Raw genomic sequence first — 27350 nt, 5'->3', positions numbered from 1 at the left:
ATTCCCTTTCCCCAGATGTCTGTATGGATTGTGGCCTTCATTCAGATCTTTAGTCAAAAAACCAACCCGTGGGTGAGCTGCGCCGACTGACCTTAATATGATATGGATACCTCATCTGACTTCATTTTTAGCACTGTGGATCTCTGTGCACACATCATACACTTTGTGGTATTTGTGTGGTCAGTAGGTCGACAGCTCATGAGGTAGGCACAGGTCTTCATGTGAGTGACGGAACAGTAGCTTCTACCACCCTGCTTTGATCAAAAGAGACAGAAGGGCGGAGGGTAAGGTCCAGAGCCCTCAACAGGCTCTTCCCTGAACCCACCCTCTTGCCCGTAGGATTCGACTGGAGTCTGCATTTCAAGTGGGAACAGATCCCACTGGAGCAGAAGATGACCCGGACAGACCCCACCAAGCCCATCAGGTCAGGCTGCTTGACCTCTGAAGAGCCCCCCTCTTTCCTGCATCAGGAGCCTGGGAGGCTCTTGGGAGGGTGTATTCCCCAGGGCTCCCGAGGGTGCCTAGTCTAGGTGCCGACTCTGTCGGGGCCATCAGACCCGCCTGTAGGGACAGAGAGGATGGAGATCATGGGAATAGTTGTAAGGGCTCTGAGAGCTGGCCAGGCCTCCTGTCCCAGGGACTTTGCAGGTAGGAAGTTGGGTCCAGAAGAGAGGTTCCTGGTTTCATGATTGCACTTCACTCTCTGTCCCCCCACCCCCACCCCAGGACACCCGTTATAGCTGGAGGAATCTTCGTGATTGACAAGTCCTGGTTTAATCACTTGGGAAAGTATGACGCCCAGATGGACATCTGGGGAGGAGAGAATTTCGGTGAGTCAATAAATAATTACAGTTAAAAACCCAAGAGCAATACTAGTAGGTCAGACAGAGCATAGTCTGTATTTGAGGCCCTGGTCTTGAAGATGTGACACTTGTTCTGTCATTTAACCATCATAAGGACCCTCTGAGGTAATTGTCCCCATTTCACTGATTAAAAATCAGGCACAGAGAGCTATTTGTTCAGGTCCACTCAAAGACACAAAGAAGTTAAGGTGTTCAGGGGAGTGTGTGGCCAGATGGCTAGGCGTGTGTGTAGGAACACGTGCCCGGCCGGATACAGCTTACCTGTGTGACTGTTTCTCTACGGAAGGGATAGGGAATATGCAGCAAGGCATGCTGGTCACACGTAAGCAGGGCAGGTCTGACGACAGGCCTTGGCTTGGCTTCTTCGGTCTATTTGATTCTGGGCAAATTAAACCTCGTTGGGACCCAGTTTCCTTTAGAGCTTGTTCTGAGCAATGACTGAAGCCGTGGCCATGATTACTGTGTGTGAGACTGTCAACCCCGAGGAAGGGAACTCCTGGGCTGCCTAGAACAGTAAGAGGGAGATGGAACAGAACAAGAGAGGGAGTCATTTGCCCCGCTGCCTTAGGTCACCACGGAGAGGTCACCATGTGAGGCTGGGGCCCAGGCTCCAGTACAGGTTTTTTGGCTCACTGGGAGAAGCAGTCGACTTTGGGAGCCCCAGTTTATTCACTTGGGAGAAATAAAATCAAGGCGGGGAGAAACCCTGCTTCCCAGGGTGCTAGTGAAATGGGCACTGGATTGGGTTTGTTAGACTAGGCCCCAGCAGGGTGCAAATGCAGGCCCCTGCTGCGTGGGTGCTCACCGAGGACTCACACAATGTGGGCCAGACGCAAAGCTTGGCCAGCACAGTCCTGGGTGGCACTGTGGTCAAAGGGAGCCATAGCTAGCCACCTGCAGATGTGAGAGATGGGGAAGGAAGCACCCGTGGCAGGCAGTGTGGGTGTTGGTGTGGGGGTGGAGGGGTTTGTTGTTGTTGTTGTTGTTGTTGTTGTTGTTGTGTGTGTGTGTGTGTGTGTGTGTGTGTGTGTGTGTGTGTGTGTGATCTCTCACCAATCTCTATCTGCTGCTGCCTCCTGCTGGCTGAACCTGGACATCCAGGGTAGGAAGTACTTGGGCTTATTCAGTCTAAACAGGAGCCTCCTAAATGAAAACCCAGGCCGGGCAGAGAGCTATCCCAGGGTCCTCGGGAGCTGCTCTGGAAGCTCCTCTCATAGTCTCCTTTCCCACCTGACCAGGTTTCTGGAGTGGTGGGTGGGGCTGGTGCCCTCTCACCCCAGTGACACTAGTTCACGAGTAATTGTGCTGCCACATGTCACGGGTGTCCACGGGTGTCCACAGGAGAGCTCCGGAGCTCCCTCCGAGGGGTTGGGAAGTACTCGCAAGGCCTGTGTGAGATGTTAGGAGGTGGGCCTTGTCCTCTCTTGCCTCATCAGGAAAACAGGTGCACAGAGGGCCTGAGGAACCAAGGGGAAATAGGCTCAGGATTTTCTCTCCTCAGATTATTCTCCACGTGAACAGGCAGCTCTCAACAGGAATAACTTTTGTGACCCGGGGCACAGTGACCCTTGTATCCTCACACATTTCATGTGTTTGGAGTTCTAGTGTCCTGCTTTGTAACCCGTCTCTGCCTGAAGGCAGCTTTGGCAAGACAGTATTGCTGTGAAGCCAAGCAGGCCCGGCAGGCTGGAAAAGACCCAGCCTTCCCGCAGACAGACATTTCTCCCTCCCTTCCTTTCTCTGTTTCTTTAGACTGGGAACTGACAGAGAAACCTGTGAATGATCAAATAGCTCACTTCAAACTCTGCCTAAGGCAAGGGCTCCCCGCCTGGGGAACTTGAAAGGCAGAGCTGAGGCCGAGGTTCTGGCCAGGGTTCCCTTCCTCAGAAAATCAAAGAAGTGTCTAGGCTGGCTGCGGCCCTCAGAGGGTCAGCTGCCGGGCCAGTTTTGAGTCCCAAGACTTCTATCTCTGATGGCTTTGGCTTTTTAATTTTCTTTCCTTTCTTAGAAGACAGGAGCCATCCTGACTGAGCCATGCTCTTGTGTCCTGAGAGGCAGGAGCTCAGAGGCCACCTGGAATGGAGCTGGCAGATCCAAAACCTTGGAAGTTATCCTAGGGTTTCTTCCTCAGTTCAAACTATGCAAGGATTCCCATGTCCTTCACAGGACACCCAGAGGCCTCCTGCAGGCTCCTAGGCTCTTCCTGGAAACCCAAGCATGAGCTCCACCTTCACCTCCCTCAGGCCCTGCCTCGCTCAACTGGCCTTTGTCACCCTGAACTCACAGGCCATGCCTGTTCCTCAGGGTTTTTGTCCTTCTGGAAAATTCTTCCGCTGAGAGTTGCATGACCTGTTTCAGATCTCCCTTCTAGTGTCCCCTTTCCAGTTGAAAATTTCTCAAATCAGGGCCTGGAGAGATGACTCAGTGGTTAGGAGCACTGACGGCTCTTCCAGAGGACCCAGGTTCAAGTCCCAGCATCCAGATGGCAGCTCACAACTGCATGTAACTTCGGTTCCAGGGTAATCTAACACTATCTTCTGGCTTCTTCGAGCATCAGGCATGCATCTGGTACACGGACATACATGCAAGCAAAACACCCACATACCTACAAAATAAAATAAGGAAAGAAAAATTCTTGAGCAATCATCATTACAAATGTAGAGTGCCCACTCCCACTCCGCTGTCCCTCTCAGCCCCACCTGGCTGCATCTTTCTCCCTTGCCCTTGTTACCCTCCCATGTGCTACCTGTTTGTCACATGTTCTTGTTTACTTGTCATTTTTGTTTCCTGCTTTCAGGAGCTTTGCTCCCCACATATGCACATATGTAAGCATGTGAATGTGTGCACACATACACGTAAGAGAATCTAGAACAGTACATGACACATGGTAGATGCTCAGTTAACATTTACCAAAGGAACTAAAGAACTTCACTGGAGCGCTACGGAGTGCTCAAAGTGCTTGCCACGCATCTTTGAGGACCAGAGTTCAAATCCCCAAAATCCCAAAGCCCACATCAATGCCAAGTGGGTGGAGTGGCCCACATGCAGTTTCAGTCCTTGAAAGGTGGAGATGGAATCGCTGAAGCAAGCTGGGTAGCCCTGGTATCAGTGATAAGAAGTCCTGCCTTTATGAGTAAGTTAGAAAGCATGGAGGAAGACTTGCGGAGCTCAACCACTGGCCCCATGCACACGTACCCACACGTGTCCACACATGTGCCCCCACACAGGCACCTATACCATTGTGTCCACACAAATGCAAACATATACATGCCACACACACATACAAATCAGAGAGAAAACAAAAACAATGTGTGTCTTGCTTGACAGAGTGTGGACTTTATATTGTAGTGTTGCAGTTTAGTAATCCAGTGAGCTTGGAGAGGCTTTAAAAAAAGAAAAAACAGAACTGGGTTCAGGGATGTGTACTTCTGTCTCAGCACAGGGAGGGTGAGGCAGGCGGACCTCGTGAGTCCAGGAGTTCAAGACCAGCTTGAGCAATATAAATCCCATCTCAAATAAAACAAGGAAACATGGTACACACGGTAACCCAAGTATTTTCGTTAAAGCAGGAGAATTGCTGAGAGTTTAAAGCCAGTCTGGACTACAGGCTGGATGGAGAGTACCAGTTTTGCCAGGGATATATAGCAAGACTTTATTTCAAAAAAGGAAGAAAGGAAGGATGCGGGAAGGGAAAGGAGAAAGGATGAGGAGAATGAAGAAAAGATAGATAATAGTCTGACTTCTGGATTACTGTGAGAATCTGACATTTACATCGTGGGTCACAGTAAGTGACATAAGACCCAACATCTATACCTCTCCATGAACTTCTGTGACATTAGACCCAACATCTGTACCTCTCCATGAACTTCTGGGACGTTAAAACGGCCATTCTAAAGCTGTAGAGCTTCACACTGGATCTAACACTTTCATTCTCTTTTGGTTTTTTGAGACATGGTTTCTCTGTGTAGCCCTGACTGACCTGGAACTCACTCTATAGACCAGGCTGGCCATGAAAGCACAGAGATCCACCTGCTTCTGCCTCCTGAGTGCTGGGATTAATGGTGTGCATCACCACTCCTGGGATCAATGTCTCGTTCTCTTTTTTTTAAATTATTTAATTTTATTTAGTGTGGGTGGGAGGAAAAGGTCAACAGTCTAGAAGAGGACATCAGATCTTCTGACTCTGGAGCTACAGGCAGCTGTGATCCACCTGATGTGGGTGCTGGGAACTGAGCTCAGGTCCTCTGAACAGCCCCTCTTTTTTTGTAAATTGTGGATTTTCTGTGCAAGGAAAGAGATATTTTAGCACCACAGAGTATCCACCTGGAGAATTAATATAAAGAAAGTAGGGAGCCAGAAGTGAGACTAAGACTCTGTCAGGTGGGGTGAGAAAAAAGATTGGTAAGTAGGGAACAGAAGTGAAGTCCCTCTGGGAAGCGGAGTGGCCCCTTTTTGCATCTCTTGTCACCAGTGGAGACCTTAGCCACTTAAGACTTATGACTCTACCACTACTTTAGAAGGATTGCAGCTCAGGAAGGTCAGGAATAGCTTGGTGCAGACTCCCTGAGCCTAGAGGCAGGCCTGGGCCAGCCTGGTACATCTAGAGCAGCCTGAAGTTCCATTGGTGGCCCTTGGAGGTGCTCAGATCTGGTCAGCCAGCAAGCAAGGTCTTCCTAACTCATGTCTGGCCGGAGCCTGTACCCATGGACTAGAAACAATGCTGCCATTTGGTGCATTTCTCCTCTATGTTACTTCAAAGCTTTCTCTACTGCTCTCCTGGGGTTCAGGCACAGGGAGTGTGTGTGTCTATTTGTCTGTCTGTCTGTGTCATGTATATGCACCTGCTTGTATACCTGTATGACTTGAACGTATACAAGGAGTGCAACTGCCTCATTTTATCTTGCAACAAGAGCTCATATCCCAGCATATACATTCAAGGAGATGCCAAAGAGAAAGAAACCCATCCCCTTTCCACCTTCCCGCCATCGCCTGGAGGGAGGGGTCCTTCTCCTGACACTGTCATCTCCTGCAGAACTCTCCTTCAGGGTATGGATGTGCGGTGGCAGCCTGGAGATTGTACCCTGCAGCCGCGTGGGCCATGTCTTCAGGAAGCGGCACCCCTACAACTTTCCCGAGGGCAATGCCCTCACCTATATCAGGTAGGTCCAAATGGGAAACACCCTGGAGGAAACATGTGGTTCCCTCACTGTAGACACCCCCAACTAGTTAGTCACCGTCTCTGTGCCTTTGGACTGCCCACCTGTCCAAACTAAGCAGTTTCTTAGTTTCTCCACTTGCTTCCCCAGGTTTGACATTTTGAATATTTCTGAGGGTAGAAGATGAAATTGGATCATGTCCCCTCGATCTTTCTTGTCTTGATTCCCTTTGTCAGCAAGTCTTGGACAAATGGTCAAATGATCAATATATTGCGGTCCTCACTAAATCTCCATTGTTGGTCATGGTTTCCAGTGCCCCCACATAGACTTGACCCGGGATCTGACCATGTTCCCAGCCACAGAGTACACTTGGTCTCACAGGAGAGTGAACGGTATCCTGGAAGACTATCCCATGACCCATGGTCCTGATGTAGGAGTTGGGAGGAGAAGGAACTCTTCAGAGTATACCTCCCCTCCTAAGGACGTGTTTCCTCCCCTCGTCTTCCCCCATCTAGCATGCTGGTTTGCACAGGAGCAATGATTTCCACATTTGATTCATTAATGATCTAAAGTTTTGTTCGACTTCTCTCACCCCCCTTTTGGGGGGGGGGATTTTGAGACAGGGTTTCTCTGTGTAGCCTTGGCTGTCATGGAGCTCCCTCTACAGACCAGGCTAACTTCAAACTCACAGAGATCCACTTGCCGTTGCCTCCTGAGTATCGGGATTAAAGGCATGTGTCATGTGTATGAGTGTTTTGCCTAAATGTATGTGTGGGTACCATATTCATTCCTAGTGATTGAAGAGGCCAGAAGAAGATGCCAGATCCCCTGAAACTAGAGTTACAGATAGTTATGAGCCATCATGTGGGTGCTGGGAACTGAACCCTCTGTAAGAGCAACAAGCTATCCGCCTAGTCCCCTTACATTCCATTTTTATTGTCAAAGTCATATAGATTTACTGCAAACTCTCAGGCGGGACCAACACTAAGTTCTGTATGCAGATGATATTTCTGTATCGTATTTTTGATAACTATAGTATTCAAGAAGAAAGTGAAAGTCACCGCCACTCCTTATCTCTCCTATTTGCCCACTCATCTCTTCAAAAGCAACTCCTGGTAGACTTAGCATTAAAGCCTTTAAATAGAACTGTGTGCCCTCAGGAGACTTAGCATTAAAGCCTTTAAATAGAACTGCGTGCTCTTAGGAGGTTGCTGCTCTATGGTGTCAGAATGTTAGGTACATTCCCGTGTATAGCTTGTACACAGAGACCCCCCCCCCCAACGCCCTCCATAGGCTTGTGTTAGCAGGCTGGGGTCGGGCACTCTTCCGGCGGCCTGGCTCTCTGGCACTATACCACAGCCATCCTTCCTCCTCGGTATTAGTAGCCACGGCATTCTTTCAGGGCTGTGTCCCTCTCTGTTGTATAGGAATATTTTCTTATTGAAGAGCATTTATTCTGCTGTCAGCGTTTTGTTAAGCAACCATTCTTGTGTGTGTTCCTTTTGCCCACATAATAGTCTTTCAATAGGACAGATTGTGTTGAGCGGAAAGCCTGTCGCGGGTCCTGACGGATCACCCTCCGGATACATGGAGTGATCCGCTTCACCCCAGCCGCTGCTGTTTGCTGTTTGCCTGTACTTCTGGGATTCTCATTGCTCTCTACTGCAGGGAGCGCATCTTCTTCTTCTTATATGTATATTGTTTGTTATTAAAAACGAAAACAAACTATCTTTTTTCATTATACATACCAATCCAAGTTCCCACTCCCTCCCCTCCTCCCATCCTTCCACTTACCCCCCCCCATACCCCTATCTACTCCTCAGATAGATAAGAAGGTACATTGTTTTGGGGAAGGTCCAAGGCCCTCCCTACTAGATCTAGGCTGAGCAAGGTCTCCATCCAAAGAGAATAGGATCCCAAAAAGCCAGTACAAGCAGTAGGGATAAATCCTGGTGCCAGTGCCAGTGGCCATGCAACTGTCAACCACATTCAGAGGGACTAATTTGATACTATGCTTGTTCCTTCCCAGTTTGGCTGGTGTTGGTGAGCTCTTATGTGTATCTTGTTAATCGATAAACAGTCATTCCTGATAGTACAGGCCTGTGGTCCCAGCTACCTCAAGTTTCAAGGCCTACAAGCGCTACAGATTGAGTTCAAGACCAGCCTAGGTAGCTAATTGAGATCGTATCTCAATAAAAGTAAAAGAGGCCTACGGTTCCAGCTAGGTGGTGGAGTGCCTGCCTAGCCGACAAGAGGCTGTGGGTTCGGCCCCCAGCACCACATTTAGAAACTGTAAGAACCTACCTCTACTCTTTCCCAGCTCTGGTAACTTGGTTTTCCCTTTCCTGCTTGTAGGAACACAAAACGTACTGCAGAGGTGTGGATGGATGAGTACAAGCAGTACTACTATGAGGCCCGGCCCTCCGCCATCGGGAAGGCCTTTGGCAGGTGGGTCCCTCCAAATCCCGCTTGCCTCCCTCCGCTCATGTTCACAGAGCCCAGAAAATACAAAGTAGGTGCACACTGAACAGCCTACGCTGGACTGTCTCCCTAGTAACCAGGTTCTGGCTCTTCTGGGTTCTCTGGGCTCAGCGAGGGAGTGCGTGGCACGGACAAAACTGGTCCAAGACCCTAGGCCTACAAACTTCAGAGAGACAGATGAGAAGTTTCTCCATGAAGGTTAAAGCGTAGCCCATCCAGAGCTGCCTCCAGGAAGAGCAGTAGCCGAGGTAGCTCTGGCAGGGTTGTCTGCCAAGGACAATGCAGGCTTGCCTCCCACCCATCCAAACCGGAGATCTGTCAGCTTACTTTCCTGTCGTGGCCGGCGATGACCATTGTCTAGTTAAAGCATTTCAAAACTGCAGATGGACTATGAAATCAATTTAGTGAGTCATCAATCAACATTGTTGAAAAAAAGGATAAGAAAGACGCCATAGATGAGTTTAGGGCTGAACAGACTAGAAAATCAGACGTGATTGCAATCTACGGTAAGTATTGTTTTATGAAACGCCTTTCATTGTGTGCGGATGTGCAGCCTCCCGTGTGTCCTCAGCCTGTGTATCTGTGGGATGTAAGATGTGCAGACCTCCTTGTTAACGTGGTCATCAGAACATAAAGTTTGAAAGCATCGCTCGTGAGCAATTGCAAACGAATCGCCCCTCCTCTGTTTATTTCTATCTAGCTTGCTTCTTCCTTCCTCCCTGCCTTCCTTCCTTTTTGGTTTTTTGAGACAGGGTTTCTCTGTGTAGCTTCGGAGCCTGTCCTGGAACTGCCTCTTAAAACCAGGCTAGCCCCAAATTCACAGAGATCCACCTGTCTCTGCCTCCCAAGCGCTGGGATTAAAGGCACGTGCCACCACTACCCAGTGTATCTTCTATTCTTAAAAAGAAAAGAACAAGGGGCTGGAGAGATGGCTCTTCCAAAGGTCCTGAGTTCAAGTCCCAGCAACCACATGGTGGCTCACAACCATCTGTAATGGGGTCTGGTGCCCTCTTCTGGCCTGTGGGCATACACACAGACAGAATATTGTATACATAATAAATAAGTACTTTAAAAAAAGAAAAGAACAAGCCACGCCCTACTGCTTTTAGCCTTTATTGAGGTTCTACCCTGGGCTAAGCATTCCGCATCCCCTTTTGGTCCTCACAAAGGTCCAAGGTTAGCAGTGGAATCCCTGATTACTCGCTGAGGTGACTCCCCGGGTCCTCAGTGGCCTTTGCGGTTGGTGCAACTACAGAAGGCAGGGAGATTGAAGCGCGTGTCCCATTGGCACATGAGAAGGTCGTGACCTGCCAACTCCTGAAAGATGTTCACATTAGACCCTGTCTTCTAAACTGGGAGTTGATGAAATCCTCTGTCCTCTGCAAAAAAGAAAAGAAAAAGAGGAGTTTATACACGCTAACAGGAGCCTCTAGGAGTAAGAGGCTGAGGGCTGTGTGGCCCCCGTGGACTCAGGCGGGAATTCAAAAGAGGGCCCGGGATACAGGAGAACTGAGTGTTCGTCGCCTGAGATATGTGGGAAGGTAGTCTCCTCTGGGGTCCCACGGGGCCTTCCTCCCCACATCTTGGCCCTTTCCCGCCTTTGTCTTTCCCTTCAGCGTGGCCACACGGATCGAGCAGAGGAAGAAGATGGACTGCAAGTCCTTCCGCTGGTACCTGGAGAATGTCTACCCCGAGCTCACGTGAGTGCAGCCCCCTTCCAGGGCTGGGGCCCAGTGACCTGCGATGCCCTGAGTCTGCCTCCTTCCGCTGCCAGCGTTCATCTTCCCTCGAAGGCTCTGAGGGAACAGAGGAGGCATTGCCATGAGCTATCTATCAGTCAGGCATGATAGGGTTGCATTTTTACCAGCCTGGCTCCCGGACTAGAAATGGATATTGTCTCCCTAGGAAAACAACGCTGCATTATGCAGCCGTGGCCAGGCTGCTTTTGTCACCCCTGACCCTGGTCTCTCTCTGCTGGAAGCTCATCCCAAGGAGATAAAGTCATCAGAGCGCAGAGCTGTTGACCGCAGACCCTGCGAGCCAGTCTGCTGGGGGAAAATGAGATGCGGCTAACACTTAGTCCGGCCCAGTGGATCACTGATCCATCCATTTAAACAAATATTATGCATCCATTAGTATGTATTCACAGAGACTGAAGACAACACAGGGAAACGTTTGCTGTACCAAGGAGGGAGCAAAATGCAAATGGGATTGTGGCTGTGTGGGCTCTGAAGGGAACTGAGGGAGCTGGGAAAGGACCACGACTGTGGACTGGACAGGGCATGAGCCACCCAGGTTCCTTCTTCCTGACTCTAAATTCTTTTTGGTGTCTTGGCCCCACGGTTCATTTCCTCGCCCTCTTTAGATTTTGACGCATTTGTACCCTCCGCGGGGACACTTTGTCTGAACACCAAATTGAGAGCACATCCCTCCCTGGCTTTCCTCCGGGGTCTACATCAGCATTTCACACACACTTCTACCTGGTTAAGTTGATGCCACCTTCTGCACTTGCCTAGAGGCTCCCCGAGGCAGAAGCCACCTCCAGTTTGGTCTGTGGAGCTCCTCTGGTATACTGCCTATCACAAAATAGACACTGGGTAAGCGTCTTTTCAAAGGAACACGGGAGAGCAAATAAATTCTAGTGGGCGAGACTGGGGAGTGTCTGGAGTTAGCCCCCTCCTTCTAGAACAGTCCCCTGAGGGGCTGTTCATCCTCTGTTGCTCCTTTCTCTCATGATGCTGTCTTGACTTTCTGGGGCACTCCGCCCCTCACTGCCCACAAGTTCTGCGAGGAGGGGAAGGGAGCTCTGTTCTCCGAGTGCATAACTATTGTCTGGAAAGTTCCCGCTGTTAGGTTGCAGCCAAGTCCTGGAAAAGGAGCTAGATGGTGAACCCAGATGATACAACTCAAAGTGCCAGATACAGTCTGCCTGGAAAGCAGTAAGCCCAAGCTGACTACCGGAAATTTCTAAGAAATTCCGGAACAATCCAAGCTACACCAGCCTCTTTGGAAGCAAGCTGGCAGGGCTCAGTCCCTCTGCCCCTAGCTGAGAAGTGGGGAACAGGGACTCTTGAGAATGCAGCAAGGGAGCATCCTGGTTGCGAGGGGCACATGCTCATTTGTGTGGCACTTCTGAGACATGGAGGAAGAGAGAGTAGAGGTGTTTCACCCACTGTCGAGGTTCCTACATTTGGATGGTCAGCAGGAGCTGAGGAGCCTGTGGGGAGGGATACTGGGGAGATAGAAATGTGTCCTTCCCCTCCACACCCCAGACTCCCACCCCAGAGGAAGAAGTGCTCTACCCCAAACCTGGATCCATCCCAGGACAGAGCAACATTTTAAGTGTGCAGTGTTAAATAGAGAATATCCCCCCACTGTTGGTTCCGTGGTCCCTTCCTGTCTAGCTGACTCAGCTCCAGGTCAAAGGTTGAGGGGTCACAGGTGGGTCAGATTGCTGGCAAAGCCCCTCCATACCGAGGATCCTTAGATTGCCTACGTGTCTCAGGTGATCACCACAGAGTCTGAGAAGGACAAAAGAGCTTCCACGTTGCCGGGCCTGCCGCAGCTCTGCTTTGTGTCCAGGTCTGGCTTCAGCCGGCCTCAGTGGCTAATTCACTGCTTTTATTAGCTCGGCCCTGAACAGCAGTGCAGACTGAATCACGCCTTTAGAAGGGTGCTAGTCACATAGCATTACGATCACTCCAGCAGATGGCGGGAAGCGTCCCAACCAAAATAGCATGCTGTAACAACTTCCTAGGAGGCAGAAGCAAGGCGACTTGAGGAGTGGCCGCTACTGCTATTTCTACGAAGGCATTGTAAGATCTAATGGCGGCCCTGCTTAGAGGTGAGTCACTGAGGGAGGCACAGAGCACCACCCATAAACAGGACAGACTGACTTGCTGTGTCAGGCAGCTGCGGAAGATGAGGACCGCTGCCATCTTGGCCAGCTAGAACTCTGGTTCTGAGGGAAGTCCAGAGAGCATGAGGTGGAGTGGAGGGAGCTCCCCAAGGCTCCCCAAGAATAAAACAGTTCTGAGGTTCATGGGCTCTTGAACAGCCTGGGGAAGGCCTGCTTTGGCTGAGATACTGCAAGGGTTTCCACATCAAGGAGTGGCAGCCATGTCCCCTCCCAGGGTCCAGGCTCTCTCTGGACAGAGGTACTAAGGAGCAGGGAGCATCAGGCCTGGGGTCAGATTCTGAGCACTCCTGGTTCCCTGATGCTTTCTAATGGATGCATCATTCACGGGCCTTCCCACAGCAGGTCGGCTGGAGATGGCAGCCTCCCTAGGTTTGCTAGCCAGAGGTTATCAGTGTGTGCGTACACGTGTACATGCGTTCCCCAGGCACATGAGATGTTTTAATAATGTGATAGCTTGAAGCCTGCCTCAGCAGCAGGATGAACATTTCCAGGCTTTCTTTCGCAGTCATTTGTAATGGGTGCAAGGTTTCTATCCTATGGATGTAGCTAGCCCATCCCAGCTGTTGGATAACCAGAACGTCCAGCAATTCAGCAATTCAGCATCAGTCATTCTGATACAGAGATGTTTGAAAAACCAAGCTTATTCCTGTGGGATAAGCTGTTGCTGCTTCTTCTTCTTCTTCTTCCTCTTCTTCTTCTTCTTCTTCTTCTTCTTCTTCTTCTTCTTCTTCTTCTTCTTCTTCTTCTTCTTCTTCTTCTTCTCCTTCTCCTTCTCCTTCTCCTTCTCCTTCTCCTTCTCCTTCTCCTTCTCCTTCCTTCTCCTTCCTCCTCCTCCTCCTCCTCCTCCTTGACAGGGTTTTTTTCTGTGGCTTTGATGCCTGTCCTGGAACTAGCTCTTGTAGACCAGGCTGGCCTCGAACTCACAGAGATCCACCTGCCTCTGCCTCCCCAGTGCTGGAATTAAAGGCGTGCGCCACCACCGACTGGCTCTTCTTCTTCTTCTTCTTTTTAAAGAACGAGTTCTTCTTTTTTAATAATTTATTTTTATTTTATATGCATTGGTGTTTTGCCTGTATGTATGTCTGTGTGAGGATGCCAGATCCCTGGGAACTGGAGTCACAGACAGTTGTGAGCTGCCATGTGGGTGCTGGGAATTGAACTCAGGTCCTCTGGAAGAGCACCCAGTGCTCTTAACTGCTGAGCCATCTCTCTACCCCCAACACCCCACCACAGACACAATGGAATAAATTTCTTAAACTGGTATTCTTAGGTCAAAGACAAACACCTTATAAGGACTTTAATGCTTAATTCCACATTGTTCTCCCAAACTTGAACTAATTTATGCTCTCAGCTGGTGGAGTAGGACAAGATCCAGCCTCACGGGCGTCACCAACACGGGGCATTATTTAAAACACACATCCACATACTTACACACAAATATGTGAGACACAAATAGTGATTCCTCTCTAACACACATCATTTAATTATAGTGAGACTGAATATATGTGCATGTTTGGGCATTTTTAGTTAGCTGCTCCAAAATCATTCTTTCCCAGTTATTTTGGGGTTGGGTGTTGATGTCACCTTTAGATTCCCAGGTATCAGCTATGAGTCAGGCCTGAGTGTCCTCTCGGGGTCCCCTGTGTCCCTGGGACTTCCATAAGAACCTATCAGAGCTGAGGCTGCTCCTTCTTTTTCCAATCCTGCTCATGGTCCACCATCCCCACTCCCATCCTCCCACCACTCTCCCCCCTCAACCAGGCCTGCCAGTCACAGAGACCTCCATGACTATGTGCTGCCCTCTGGAGGAAAGAGTGGGTAAGCTAGTGTGAGCAGAGACGCAGCCTGCCCCTGCCTTTCTCCTCAGGATCCCAGCAAAGGAAGTCCTCCCTGGTGTCATTAAGCAAGGAGTCAACTGCTTAGAATCCCAGGGCCAGAACACAGCTGGTGACCTCCTGCTGGGAATGGGGATCTGCAGAGGGTCTGCCAAGAGCCCTCCACCGGCCCAGGTGAGCTGCTTAGGGCTCTCGAGGAGGGCTAAGAGCAGGACAGGAGCCAAGGACCCTGGCCAAGAGTGGTGTTAGGACGTCTCTCTGCTCATTGCTGTTCTGTCTGCACCCTCAATAAACCTCCTTCCCAGGGCTCCCCACACTCTGCTCCTGCCGCATGCCCATCCCTTTCCAGCCCTGTGTCCCTTACTTCCTCTTCTAAAGGAAGAAATGCTGTCTGGTTCTATGCTGGAGTGCAACTTGGATGCGTGTGATGGGCTGTGGGTCTCCAGGAAAAGTTCATGTAGCAAATGCATGAGTGCCACACCCATATCAGCTCTAAAGCAGGTTGTGGAGACCCCATCGTAGACCTGGTCTGGTCCTGTGTCCCTTCATTCCTCCCTATCTCCAGCATTCCTCAGAGCCTCCTTGACTGCCCTCGGGCTGGTTCCAGCTGAGCTTCCTCATCTTCATATTTGATTATGAACATTTTCAAACAAGAAACAAAAATTGAAGCTGTGTAATGAATACTCTCCCTTAATTTCTACAGCTATTCATATAAAGTCTGAAAAAGTCCCCAGTCTCTTCGTCTAACCACTTGTCTACCCGTATCTATCTATCCAGAGCTGTCCTTGTCTTGCAGGCATGGCTGTTCAGCGACCACCTCATCCAGCAGCAAGGGAAATGCCTGGCTGCTACCTCCACCTTAATGTCCTCCCCTGGGTCCCCAGTAATACTGCAAGTGTGTAACCCTAAAGAAAGCAAGCAGGTAAGCCTCCACCGCCGGGCACAGATAGCCAAGAGCCCCAAGGGACACTGAGCAGGGAGTCCCCACTTGAGGGGTGTACTCTCAGATAAGCCCTCTAGAAGGAAGATCCAAGGAGCCCCCAGCATCCTCTCAGGCCACCGTATCATTTCACTCATGAGCAGACTCCAAAGCTAAGCGTTTGTTTAACATCAGTCCTGCCGGTCTGAGGGCGGGAGCAATTTGTCTTGTTAATGCTGCTTGCCCAGCCCTTGACAGCAACTACAATGCTCAAATAAGAGCTAGCTCTGACTCCCGGACTGGGCTGGATGTTTGACGCTCACAGTCATTGTGTGTTCTCCTGTAGCCACCTGGTAAGGCAATTCTCAGCTAGCCCTACTGTGCAGTGAGTGAGCCCAGGCTCTCTAGGCACAGGTTAGCGGCTCCCACAGCTGGGAAAGGGGGACCCAGCTAGGATTTAAACCCAGGTCAGTGTGACTCCTAAGCCCCCAGATGGAAGCCAGAACTTAGGAAGGGTTTCTTGACTGCTGGCTCACTGGGAGTCTGAGGTCCAGAGACAGCGGTTTGCAAACTCACATGACTAGACTCAGGTGTATCCTAGGAAACGGCACAGGCTTACCTGTGGAAGCAAAAACTGATGCTCAGAAAAAAGTTGTCACCTGCCTGGGGGTGACAGTGACAGAGCACTGAACACTGAGTTTCTGGCGTCAGCCCCTCTCTTTGCGACTGCGCTCTTTCAGGTCAAAAGAGCTCCCTGCTCCCCAGAGCATGGAATCCAAGACCCGGGCCACTTCAGCCCTTCCCTTGCCCACCCTGCTGGTAACACAGCCTGGCTCTCAGACTGAGCCTGCAGGCTTTCTTCCAATGCCTCTTCTGTTTGCCTGGGTCAATTCTTTCTTTGGGGTGAGTGGAAGTTTGCTATTCTGTTTTGGAAAAGCAGCCAGGTTCTCTCCTTCTAGCCTTTACGGATGAGAGTCAGGGTGGGAGAGGCGGCGGGGAAGCACTCTATAGCCTACTTGCCAGACTGGCTGGCCACTTTAGTTAGCTTTCAGCCTACAAGATGCAGCCCAAGTTCTGCCCTCTCCTGCAGTGGGGCTGGTGCGGTCTGCCCATCAGCTGGAGCCTCAATCTCATTCTGAGGGGAAAGCCTTGTGCTCACGAACGCCTTCTCTGCGTTAAGGTCAGAGCTTCTTGGTGTCTTCCCAGGCAGCTCCCATTCAGTACTTCTCTATAAAAGCGCTTTGTGACTTTAGAGACCTTGCTGCCAATCCTGACCACCTGAGTTTGATCCCAGGATCCATATGTTCACAAGCTGCAGACGCTGTGTTCCTGAAAGCCTCGCCGGCCCCTCCTCCCCCAGCACTCTGGGTGTCCTGCCTCTCACCACCATGGCGGCGGACAAATGAACAGCTCTCTCCCTGTCAGTACATTCTGGATTCTGGGCTTTCCTTTCAGGTCCCAAACTGGCTATGATTCCAACCAGGGCCTGTTGGGCTTCACGTGTTCTTGAGGCTCCTGAAAGTCAGACAAGATGCAACGGAGTCAGAGATTCCAGTTCAGCCGTTCTCCAGGTTCCTCGCTCATACAGTAATGGGCTTCTGCCCTGCCAGAGGAATCTGCAAATAGGGGACCGGAGAGTGCCGGAACCCGCGAGTGGATGGGAGAATTGGTGGGAAAGGCTGAGTGGAAGTAAGAATCCTACCAGTGGGTAATTCACTTTGCTCATCACTTCCCCATGCCAAGGAATGTACAGATCATGTACAAGAAGGGAAGACAGAAGAGCATGGTCTGGCTCTCATGGAACCTGGTAAAAGAGATGAAAGGAGCAGTCATCATATTATTGAGACCCCACAGGCCATGCGAGCCCCCTCCCTTCCCCGAAGAAAAAACACCATAGTGTTCCCAGCTTGACACTGTTGGAGGTTTGTCCAGTGGAGTTAAATGTGAGAGGTGTCAGAGCAGTCCCGTGTCCGAGGAACCTGGAAATGCCAGCGTACATACAGAAGCTAAGCCAAATTGTAAATAACACTGTCCCATCTCTGAGATGAGATGATGTGGCTCATCTCTGTGCCCTAGCTGCCCGGTGAGCACACAGCCTGTCTCCCTCGGAGCTCTATGGGCTCGGGTCTCAGGGTCCTGAGATCTGCCGCCTCCTAGGAAGGTCAGGTGGATAAGGAAAGAGTTATGGCTGCTGGAAGGAAAGAAGGCAAGAAACAGAACATCTGCTGCCATGCAGTCTCCTCCAAACCTTGAAGCCGGGGCCTCTCATCCCTTCTCCATATCTCAGATAACACACCATCCTCTCTCAGTTTCATCTTCTGAAATGTCCTATGGGAACAACTTCCTCCCTTACCTTGTCAAACTTGGGAGAAGGAAATGCTAGGATCACCTTTGTGACTCAATCATAGGAGGACCCGAGTCTCCCGGCCTCACCCCACTGCCTGAGCCGTGACTGCAAAGGTGGTAGCTGCATCCCACTTGAGGGTGTAGGTGCTATACTCGTGATTATAGGCCAGGCCAGGCATGTAGGCTTGCGGGAAGACGAAAGCCTTTTCTCCCATGGAGAAGAGGTTCGCCTGGACCAGGGCTCATTCACTAGGTGCCTGCAGGGAACTGGTAGGAAAACTGCTAGGGTACAAAAGTCAAGACCAGGTTGGGACTCTGGAGAGCCAGAGAGCAAGAGCCCTGCCTAAAGCAGAGAGCAGGGAGAGCCCCAGCTCAGCCAGCTGATAGAAATGGGGCCTTGTCTCCAAAGAGAAACAGGAAATATAGATTGGGTGGGGGAGGGGGGTTGGTTTTTCTGAGACAGGGTTTCTCTGTAGCTTTGGAGTCTGTCCTTGAACTAGCTCTTGTAGACCAGGCTGGCCTTGAACTCAGAGAGATCCACCTGTCTCTGCCTCCCGACTGTTGGGACTGTTGGGATTAAACACATGCACTACCACTGCCTGGCTGGAAATGTAGATTTTTATGTGATGGCTAAACTGGATTTTAAATAACACCATGCAAGCCAAATAAAACACAACTCTGGGGTGGACACAGCCCGTGGTCAGTGTTGCTTCCTTTGATCTATGCAGTAACTTTGTGCCACACTATAGGAAGTGTGCCCCAGAGAGGGACACTGTCCACTTTAGATGGGGGGTAGTAGGGACTGGGGAGACGACAGCAGAGTGACTAATGTGCTTGCTGTATAATCACGAGAACCTCAATCTGGATCCCCAGCACCCACATAGGAGGCCACAGGTCCAGCTTGTAATCTTGGCACTGGGGAGGAGGACCCAGGGTGACTCATCAGCCAGTCTAGCTGAACCGGTGAGCTCCACGCTCAGTGAGAGACCTTGTACCAAAAAATCAGATAGAGTGATGGAAGGAGACAACTGCCAGCAACCTCTGGCCTCTGTGAATGCACACGCTCACACACCTGTGCAGGAAATACATATGCATACAGTTATACACACATGCACACACACACACACACACACACACACACACAGTGAGTAAATAAATAAACTGAGCGTGGTGTGTCCCAGGCCTATGCAGCATCATGTATGTGTACATGAAGTGAATGTTGGGCTTGGGCGTGCAGCCTTGTGTATGTTGGGTAAGCACTGCATCACTGTGCCCCAACCCCAGCTCATATGTTGCTGTTTGTAATCCTTCTTCTTTTTCTCTCCTTCTTCCACCCAGAAATGGAGAAGGAAAGGCTCTTTCATCCAGCACTCTGTCAGCGGCCTCTGCCTGGAGACAAAACCTGCCCAGCTGGTGACCAGCAAGTGTCAAGCAGACGCCCAGGCCCAGCAATGGCAACTGCTTTCCCACACATGATGGTGGCCCCAGCCTCCTGTACCGTCTGCATGAGACTTGGGGACCGGAAGGGGTTAGGGTGGGGGCGTGTCAAGCGGGCTGTTTCCCATCTCCTCACGTTTCTACTGGATCATCAGTACCCACCCCTACCACACATTTCTCCAAAGCTAGTTCAGGGAGGGTGTGGGGCATGCTCCGTGCCCTCTGTGCCACCCCAGTCCTACCCTGGGAGAGGAGATGGTTAGTGTGCAGCTGTCCTGGGCAGAGACTTGACAGCTGCTCCTGGCCCTTTGTCTTCTCCTTTAGCCCTTTAAGAACCCCAGACAGTGGTATGTGGGCCTTCCCCTGGTTACCTAGTGGGGACAAGGACAGAAAGCCTACAGAGGGGCCATGTTGGGTCACAGGGCTAGCCTAGGGTCAACACAAGAGGGCAGGTGGCAGCATGTGTGGAGGCTGAAGGCAGAGGCAGCTGGAGAACAGGAAGGGTTGAGGGGCTTAGTCAGTGGGTGGGTAAGGGAGGGATGCATTCTGGGAGATAAGAACAACATAGCCGGAGAAGCAGCGTGAAGTGCCAGAAAAAAACGAGTTCTCTTTCCAGGACATCTTCCTGTCCTTGCTTTGCTAGCCCCAGGCCCCAAGCCCGACATATGCCTGTGGCCCCTCTAGGTGACCACATTCTAGCAAGAGGCTGCAGAGGGATCCGGAACATAATTATTAAGCAGATTCCACTTCCGCTTAGCTATATGTCAGGCCAAGACCTCACGCTTGGGGCTTTATGACCAATTGGTACCCTATCCACACTAACTGGTTCCTGGTCATACTCCCTGGAATACCCTCATCTTCGCTTACTGTTTTAGAGTCCCCACCTTTACAAAGGTCTTTGCCTCTGTAAACACAGCATTATGGGGCATGGTGGCCCGTCAGAATAGGACGCCCCCCCCCCTTTTCTGGAGTATAGCCGTTTCTCAATCAGTAGGAACCAGGTCACCCAGCCAAACCTCATTCAGGCTCAGACCCTTCTCCAAGCGCCAGCAGTTGCAAGGGACTGCAAAGCTGGCTAGTAGCTCTGTCGGTGTCGAGACTTCCCTGCTCTCTCCTCTCTCGCTACTGAGAATACAGAGACCACACGTTGGTATCATCCTGGAATCCTGGCCCTCACCCCACCACTGGCTTCCATAGTATAATCTTGGGTAAAAGATAGTTGGTAACCAGAACTCTTGGGGTCTTTTTCCCAAAGCAAGACAGCCCAAGGAGGCCACTTTCAACCCAGTCTCTCATAGACCAGACAGCCACACATTCATAGGAAGTTTTGCATACGTATGTACAGATGCAATTTCCTAGGTGGGGGTGGAGCCTGGATTTTCCCTGCTTCCTGGTTTCCAAAGGATCTGCTCCTCTGCTCTGAATGAGCGTTACCACCCATCAGCCTCCCTGCTGGGCCTGGCCTGGCCATCGCCAGGGGTTAGGAGCCAAGAACCTGGATTGCAGTACCCATTCTGGAAGGTTCTCCAGCAGTTTCCTGGCACCTCTGGCTCTCACCAGCATCATCTCGGCAGTTCTGTGCCAAATCTGTGCGCACCCCGTGGCTCAGCACAGGGGCCTCTCACCATGGTGACCAAGCTTTGTCCATCCTGTTTCGATGTCTCTCATACATACTGCTTCCTGCAGGACTGGCCTGGGATCCCATGAAGCTCTGGGAATCCTCCTGCTAGAGCAAGGGACAGAACTGAGGCCGACCAAGACAGAGCCTCTTCCCTGGAGACTTAGACCCTGCTCAGTGTAGACCTTGGGGCTGGGAACTTGGGCCTTTCTCTCTCTGTGAACTTACGAACTTCTGCTCAGCACTGAGAAGACCTGTCGCCGTTTCCTGTCGTCAGACCGGGCTCTGTGCTTGTCAGCTGTCCATTGTGGGGACTCAGTCCAACTCTGTCTTTGCTTTTCTTCTTGACCAAAGCATGTGCCACTAAGCTGTCCTGGAGGACACTGTCTTTATGAAACACACCTGGAATAAAACCACTTCTTCCATGTCCACGCATGCCGGCGCCTTTGCTTCTGACTCTGCAAGCATTCAGCTAGCTTCCACTGCCAGAAGGGATTCGGGTCCCTATCCCGTAGGAACAAAAGAAACTGAGCAGATTCAAGGTGAAGCCTCTGCTCTAGCTGGGGACAGCTGTTCTGAGGGGAGCCAGAAGGTAGGACCCAGGAAGCTGTGTCAGGCTGAGCCCACATCCCTTGCTTCCTCACACAGGCCCTTCTCCACCTTGAAATAGAAATCCAAGGCCTTCTCAGAATAGACAGGGTCATCCTGGTATGCTTTCAACAATTTTCTCTTCCCTGAAGCCATCCTCGTCCCACAGACCTGCCTTTCCCCCTGCTCTGTACATTGGAAAGCATTCAGGCTTGACGATCTTCCTGGGTAGAAACAGCAACATCATTCTAAAAGAGTCCCACTAGCCTAGGCTTACTTAATCGGGTAGCAGATGCGCTACCTAGCAGTTTCCATGGAAACCAATAGACAAACGCCACTATTTCTGTGATCAGAAGTTGGGCCTACCTAGATAAAAATAAGTATGGACTTGGTGTGCACATATACCGCAGTGGAAATCCCCAGCACTCAGGAGTTGGAGTCAGCTTGGTCTAACAAAACGAGTTCCAGGCCAGCCAGGGTTGTTATACAAAGAAACCTTGTATTGACCAAAAATCAAAATAAATAAAATTAAATAAATAAACTGCAGTGGACAGGCCAGAGTGTAGCTAACAACACCCTCCCCCACCACACACACACACACACACACACACACACACACATACACACCTCAGGGTAGCTAGCTTGGGATTCTTCAAAATAATTCCTGGGGGGGCTGGAGAGATGGCTCAGTGGTTAAGAGCATTGCCTGCTCTTCCAAAGGTCCTGAGTTCAATTCCCAGCAACCACATGGTGGCTCACAGCCATCTGTAATCAGGTCTGGTGCCCTCTTCTGGTCTGCAGACATACACACAGACAGAATATTGTATACTAAATAAATAAATAAATATATTAAAAAATAATAATTCCTGGGACTGAAGGGCATAGAGCAAATCCCTGGCTGGCCGAAGAGCACCCAAGATGGCTCCCGTCTCTGGTCCTTGCAGCTCTTGGGTTTGCAAGTCTTCCCTTTGTCCTCCTTCCATTCCCTCTGGGAGCCCGGCTAACTACCATTGACTAGTTAGCCTAGTGTCTTAGTTAGGGTTTTATTGCTGTGAAGGAACACCATGACCATGGCCACTCTTATAAAGGAAATCATTTCACTGGGGCTGGCTTACAGTTCGGAGGTTCAGTCCATCATTGTCATAGCGGGAAGCGTGGCAGTGTGTAAGCTGACATGGGACTGGAGAGGTAGTTGAGAGTTCTACATTTGGATCCGTGGGCAGCCAGAAGAGGCCACGAGCTTCTGAAACTTCAAAGCACCCCCCCCCCCCCCGCCCGCCCCAGTGGCACCTTTCCTCCAGCGAGGCCACACCTCCAATAACGTTTCTCCCTATGCATCTCTGGGAGCCATTTTCATTCAAACCCAGCTAGCAACTGGCCATTAATCACAGTTCTCATAGAAGCCTACAGGACAGTCAAGGGCTGGGGACACAGGAGCCATGTCTGTGTTAGGGTCAGCCTCCTGTTTGCCCAGCAGAAAGCTGCCCCTGGATCCTGGGATCTGGCGTCAGTTCTCTGTCTGTCTGGGTCCCCAGGCTGGTTAGTTGATTGGCTGTTGTGGTGCAGAGCATGGAGCATAAGTGCTCCCTCCCAATACGCTCCCAGTCATTGGCCTCTGGTCTTCAATACGCCTCTTCTTTTCGCTCCTCATTTATAGCTGTGAGAAATTATCCAGACAGCGCCACGGCCCATCAGGAGTCTCCAGGACTCTGCCACAGCCCTGGGTGGGTGTGGTCCTCTCCACCAGGGACCAGGGAAGGAAACCTGGAAAGGCCAGAGTTCACAATGTCCCTATGATTTCACCCAACTGTTGTTTGGTGTTTGTCCCCTGTGCATGAGTCAGACCGGTGTCTGAATCACAGCTCTTCCATGAGGGAGGGGACCCAGAACTTCTTTCCTGTTAGGAGGACCTCCCTGCTGGAGTTAAGACTTGGCCATGGAGCAGGGACTGTGTTCTCCATCCATCCATCCATCTATCCATCCATTCATACATACATACATACATACATACATACATACGCACGCGCACACGTGCGCGCACACACACACGCACACACACACGGGGGGGCGGGGAATAGGTAAGTAGGTAGATGGATGGATGGATGGATGGATGGATGGATGGACGGACGGACAGACGGACGAACAGACGGACAGATAGATAATCCCCACCCAACTGTTTTCTGGTGTTTTGTGTGTTCCCTGCCTGTGCTGGTCTGAGTCAACTGCTTTTCCCAGAAGCAGCTTCTCTCATGGTAAGAAGACCTCCCTGCCAGGAGCTCAGTAAAGGCCTAGTCATGGTGCAGGGGAGAGGCTGTGTTCTCCTAGCCAGCAGCTGCTGGTAGAGTAGCCAGTAAAGAGAACACACACACACTACCTGCTCTCTGCCAGGCCCTTTTCCTAAGGTGGTGTGAGCCAACAAGACACTCTAGCCTTCTGAAAACTATGCTTCCCAACAACTTCAGGTTCCGACTTGGGTGATGACTACCTTGGGCTGGGTAGGTCTAGCGGAAGCCAGGGTGGATTCAGAGGTCACCTTGCTGGGTGGCCTGGGCATCTTTGGCTGTGTACACAATGTAGTGGTGACTCCGATCAGTCCATTCCCGCAGAAGGATCTGGAAGGAAGTTTCAGAGGCCAGACCTGGACTAGTAATCATTTCTCCAGGGCTGGACTTTATGTTGGTTTGTTTTGGTTTCCACTTTTCCTTTAAGGAGGCCTAGGAGACCTCGCGGCCCTGGGTGGAGAGAATGGAGGTGAGTAACCCAGAAGTCCACGAAATACTGGTTTGCTCCTTGTTCTCTGGGTATCCCCTCAAGCCATCCAAAAACCAAGCCTGCCTTGTGACAGTTGTCTTTCAGTAAAGGCCTTGTGAGGGCCACCTATTCAGAGTCCCTTCAGGTTCTAGTAAATGGGTGTGGTCCTAGTGTTTTAATTTAAAAAAAAAGCTACAAGCAAGAGAGAAAGACGCCATGCTACAGAACTCACCTGGAGGGGTTTTATTAGGGGAAAGAGTGTGTAAAAAGGGGGAAGGGGAGGGGGAAACTAGCCTCTGGGGACAGAAGCAGCAGAAGAGGAGAGAGAGAGAAAGAGAGAGACAGGCAGAGAAGCAGGGAGAGAGAAAGGAACAGAGAGAAAGAGAAAGAGAGAGAGAGAGATGGGAGGTGGGCAGGGCCCTCTTAAAAGGGAACATAGTGAATGTGTACAGGAGGCGCTCTTAGTGGCTGCAGCTGAGGATGGATCCTGTCAGGACCCCAAGGTCAGGCCAGTACAGATGCCTGAATGCTAAGATTCCTCCTGTTTTATTTCTTATAAAAAGGTGAGGAGTTTATTTCTTATAAAAAGATGAAGGGGTGATACCTCCTTCCATCCGTCAGGATCGTTGGCAGAATGTTGCAAAGGTCCCGTAAAATATCAGGGCATAGAGTGCTGGGAAGCAGATTTTTGGTAGGTTTTTTCCCCATAAGCGAGGCAGAACGAGATCCAATAGCTTTTCATCAAGCGAGGATCTAGTGAGAAAGGCACAAGCCATCCAGGAGAGTCATCATCCAAGGAGCGGAGGCCATAGGGCAAAGCCCGAAGGACCCAAGGGTCCGAGAGGCACAGTGAGTCGTCACGCAAAGGGTGGGGGCCAAGGGCTCTGAGCCCAAGGGAGTCGTGGTTGCCTGGTACCAGGACTTAACGAGGTCAAAAGGTGAGAAACGGTGCTCAAGAGACAACTCCTCACTCGTGGGAAATAGCCAGAGGTGGAGAAGCGGGAGGGGCTCACTAATCATGCCAGTTTTGGATGGAGAGACTTGCTGGAGAAGGAGGTTGTCCTATGTGGGCCGGGTTACAGGATCTCGGCCTGCCCCAAACTGCTGGTGACCAGGAGGCAACACCAAGAGAGCCTTTCCCAGCCAGGGAACCAATGTTACAATTGGAAAAAAAAAAAAAAAAAAAAAAAAGCAGCGCGAGAAAGACGCCATGCTACAGAACTCACCTGGAGGGGCTTTTAGTAGGGAAAAGGGAGTGTAAATAGCAATAGCGGGAAGACGAGGGGGAGACTGACCTCTAGGAACAGAAGCAGCATAAGAGAAGAGATGGGGGGGGGGTGGGAGGCAGAGACAGTGGGGGGAGGCAGAGAGATAGGCAGAGAAGCAAAAGAGATGGGAGGTGGGCAGGGCCTTTTAAAAGGGAACATAGTGAATGTGCACACGAGGTGCTCTTAGTGGCTACAGCTGAGGACATAGCCTATCAGAACCCCATGTGCTGCCCCAGTACAGATACCTGAATACTAACACCTAGCTCTGCCTTAGACTTACTGGCCAGATTCCTCTCTCTCAGTTGCCCAAGTGATTGAAGGCGTCTATGAAAGCCTTCTGTCCTCTGCACTGCGAGGGAGAACCTGGAGGGTTAGGGTATCATTGTATTTGCTGTGGTTTGGGTTGTGTTTCTTTATTTGAGACAGTATCTCACTATGTAGCTCTGACTCTTCTGGAACTTGCTGTGTAGACTAGGCTGGTCTTGAACTCACAGAGATCTGCCTGCCTCTGTTCCCAAGTATGGGGATTAAAGGCGTGTGCCACCATGCAAGGCTACCTCAGCAAGATTCTGATGCATGCTTTTTCTGGTTTGGTTTTTGTTTGTTTTAGTAAGTTCTCATATAGCCTAGGCTGACTTCAGCTTGCCAAGGAGCCGAAGATGTCTTGCTCCTCTTGGCCCCACTTCCCAAGCACTGGGATTCCAGGCTAGAGCCATGGTACCAGTTTGCCTGCTCCTTTTTGAGTAAGCTGGTTTGATGACTAAGTTCTGATGTCTGACTAGAAGTTACGGGCCACAGCCTGGGGCAGAAGGCTCAGAGCTGTGTGCTGTGGCCTCATATGTGCTAAGCAGGGTGCCTGCGACAGGGTTTAGACAGTGATGGATCCCTCTGGAGCAGGGGTGGGTATGAGTCCAGGCTGAGGGCTGCGACTGAGCCAGCTACCACATGCCAGCATTTCTTTCTGTGATTTATGAGTCTCTTCTGAAAGCAGCCACGTGTGGCTGACTTCCTTCTAGACAAGCTTCCACCCCAAAGACCCCATTAATCAAGGAATCAGTGCTGCACCACCGGCTCTGTAAGGTACAAGGTGGATCCTCTCTGTAGCTGCTTCACCCAGTGACCTCAGAGCTGCCATTTTAACTTTCTCAGTCCTTTATACAATTCTCTGAGGTCATGCCATCCACAAAGGTAAGAAAGGACTCCCTGAGACATTAACACATGTGTTCAAGATTAGCCAGTGTGAGCTGGAGAGATGGCTCAGTGGTTAAGAGCACTGATTGCTCTTGCAGAGGACCTGTGTGGGTTTAGTTCACAGCACCCATATTGTGGCTCACAACCATCTGTAATTCCAGCTCCAGGGGATCTGGTGCCCTCTTCTGGCCTCTTTAGGTACTGCGTATATATGGTGCACAGCTATACCTGCAGACAAAACACTAATATGCACATAAAATATAAAGAAAGAAAATCTTTAAAATTTTTAAAGATTGTCCAGTTAACAGAAGGCAGAGTCAGTACTCAAATCTTGAGATCTGGGCTAGCAAGATAGATTAAGAGATGAAAGGGCTTGCCATCAAACCCCTGACCTGAATTATAAGCCCCATTTTCCACAGGGTTGGAAGGAAAGAACTCCAAATTGTCCTCTGACCTCATACACATGCCATGCATATACACTGCATGCACACAAAAATACATTTTAAAATGTTTAAAATTATGATAGGCGGCTCGGGCAGGAGAAGTCCTATAAGTTCAAGGCCAGCCTGGGCTATAGACCCTACCCTAAAGCAAAGAAAATAAAACAAAATTACTATTTTGACCCAGGATACTTGTTTCTTACCATCCTGACTGATTGCTTTGTATGTCTTGGTTCTGAGTTCACCTCGACCCTGGGACTTTTGTCCTGTTATCCTCATGTTGAAGACACTGAAGCCGACACAAAACTTACACATTCTCACAGTGAGGCTCTCCCCCTGCCACCATGCCCCTCTTCCTATCTCCTTCCCTGGATGGATGCTGAGAAGGTTCAGTTATTTCGGGCTCAGTTGCTATATCATCTTTTACATATGCAGAAGTGAATGGAGAGGCTGAATTGCCCAGAGACACATAGAATAAACAGCCAGACCTGAGGACCTGGTGTCCCTCACCATAGGTACCAAAGTGGCTGCTGGCAAT

General features: G+C 50.5%; 1 protein-coding gene across 1 annotated transcript in view; it reads left to right on the top strand.

Moving 5' to 3' along the window:
• The window catches only part of Galnt16 (polypeptide N-acetylgalactosaminyltransferase 16), an 86568-nt gene extending 65567 nt beyond the window's left edge, over nt 1–21001 (top strand). Inside the window, exons 8-15 of the mRNA XM_087911696.1 lie at nt 340–424; nt 727–830; nt 5896–6022; nt 8375–8467; nt 10117–10200; nt 14287–14428; nt 15051–15176; nt 18858–21001. Of these exons, the coding sequence (XP_087767822.1) occupies nt 340–424; nt 727–830; nt 5896–6022; nt 8375–8467; nt 10117–10200; nt 14287–14428; nt 15051–15176; nt 18858–18995 (899 nt within the window). The 3' untranslated portion in view covers nt 18996–21001. The remainder of the gene's footprint in view (nt 1–339; nt 425–726; nt 831–5895; nt 6023–8374; nt 8468–10116; nt 10201–14286; nt 14429–15050; nt 15177–18857) is intronic.
• The last annotated feature ends 6349 nt before the right edge of the window (nt 21002–27350 follow it).

This window comes from Myodes glareolus, chromosome 11 (assembly GCF_982192425.1).
Source record: "Myodes glareolus chromosome 11, mMyoGla1.1, whole genome shotgun sequence".
NCBI classification, from domain to species: Eukaryota; Metazoa; Chordata; class Mammalia; order Rodentia; family Cricetidae; genus Myodes; species Myodes glareolus.
The sequence above is the reverse complement of the archived record's forward strand: the minus strand, read 5'-3'. Positions and strand labels throughout refer to the sequence as shown.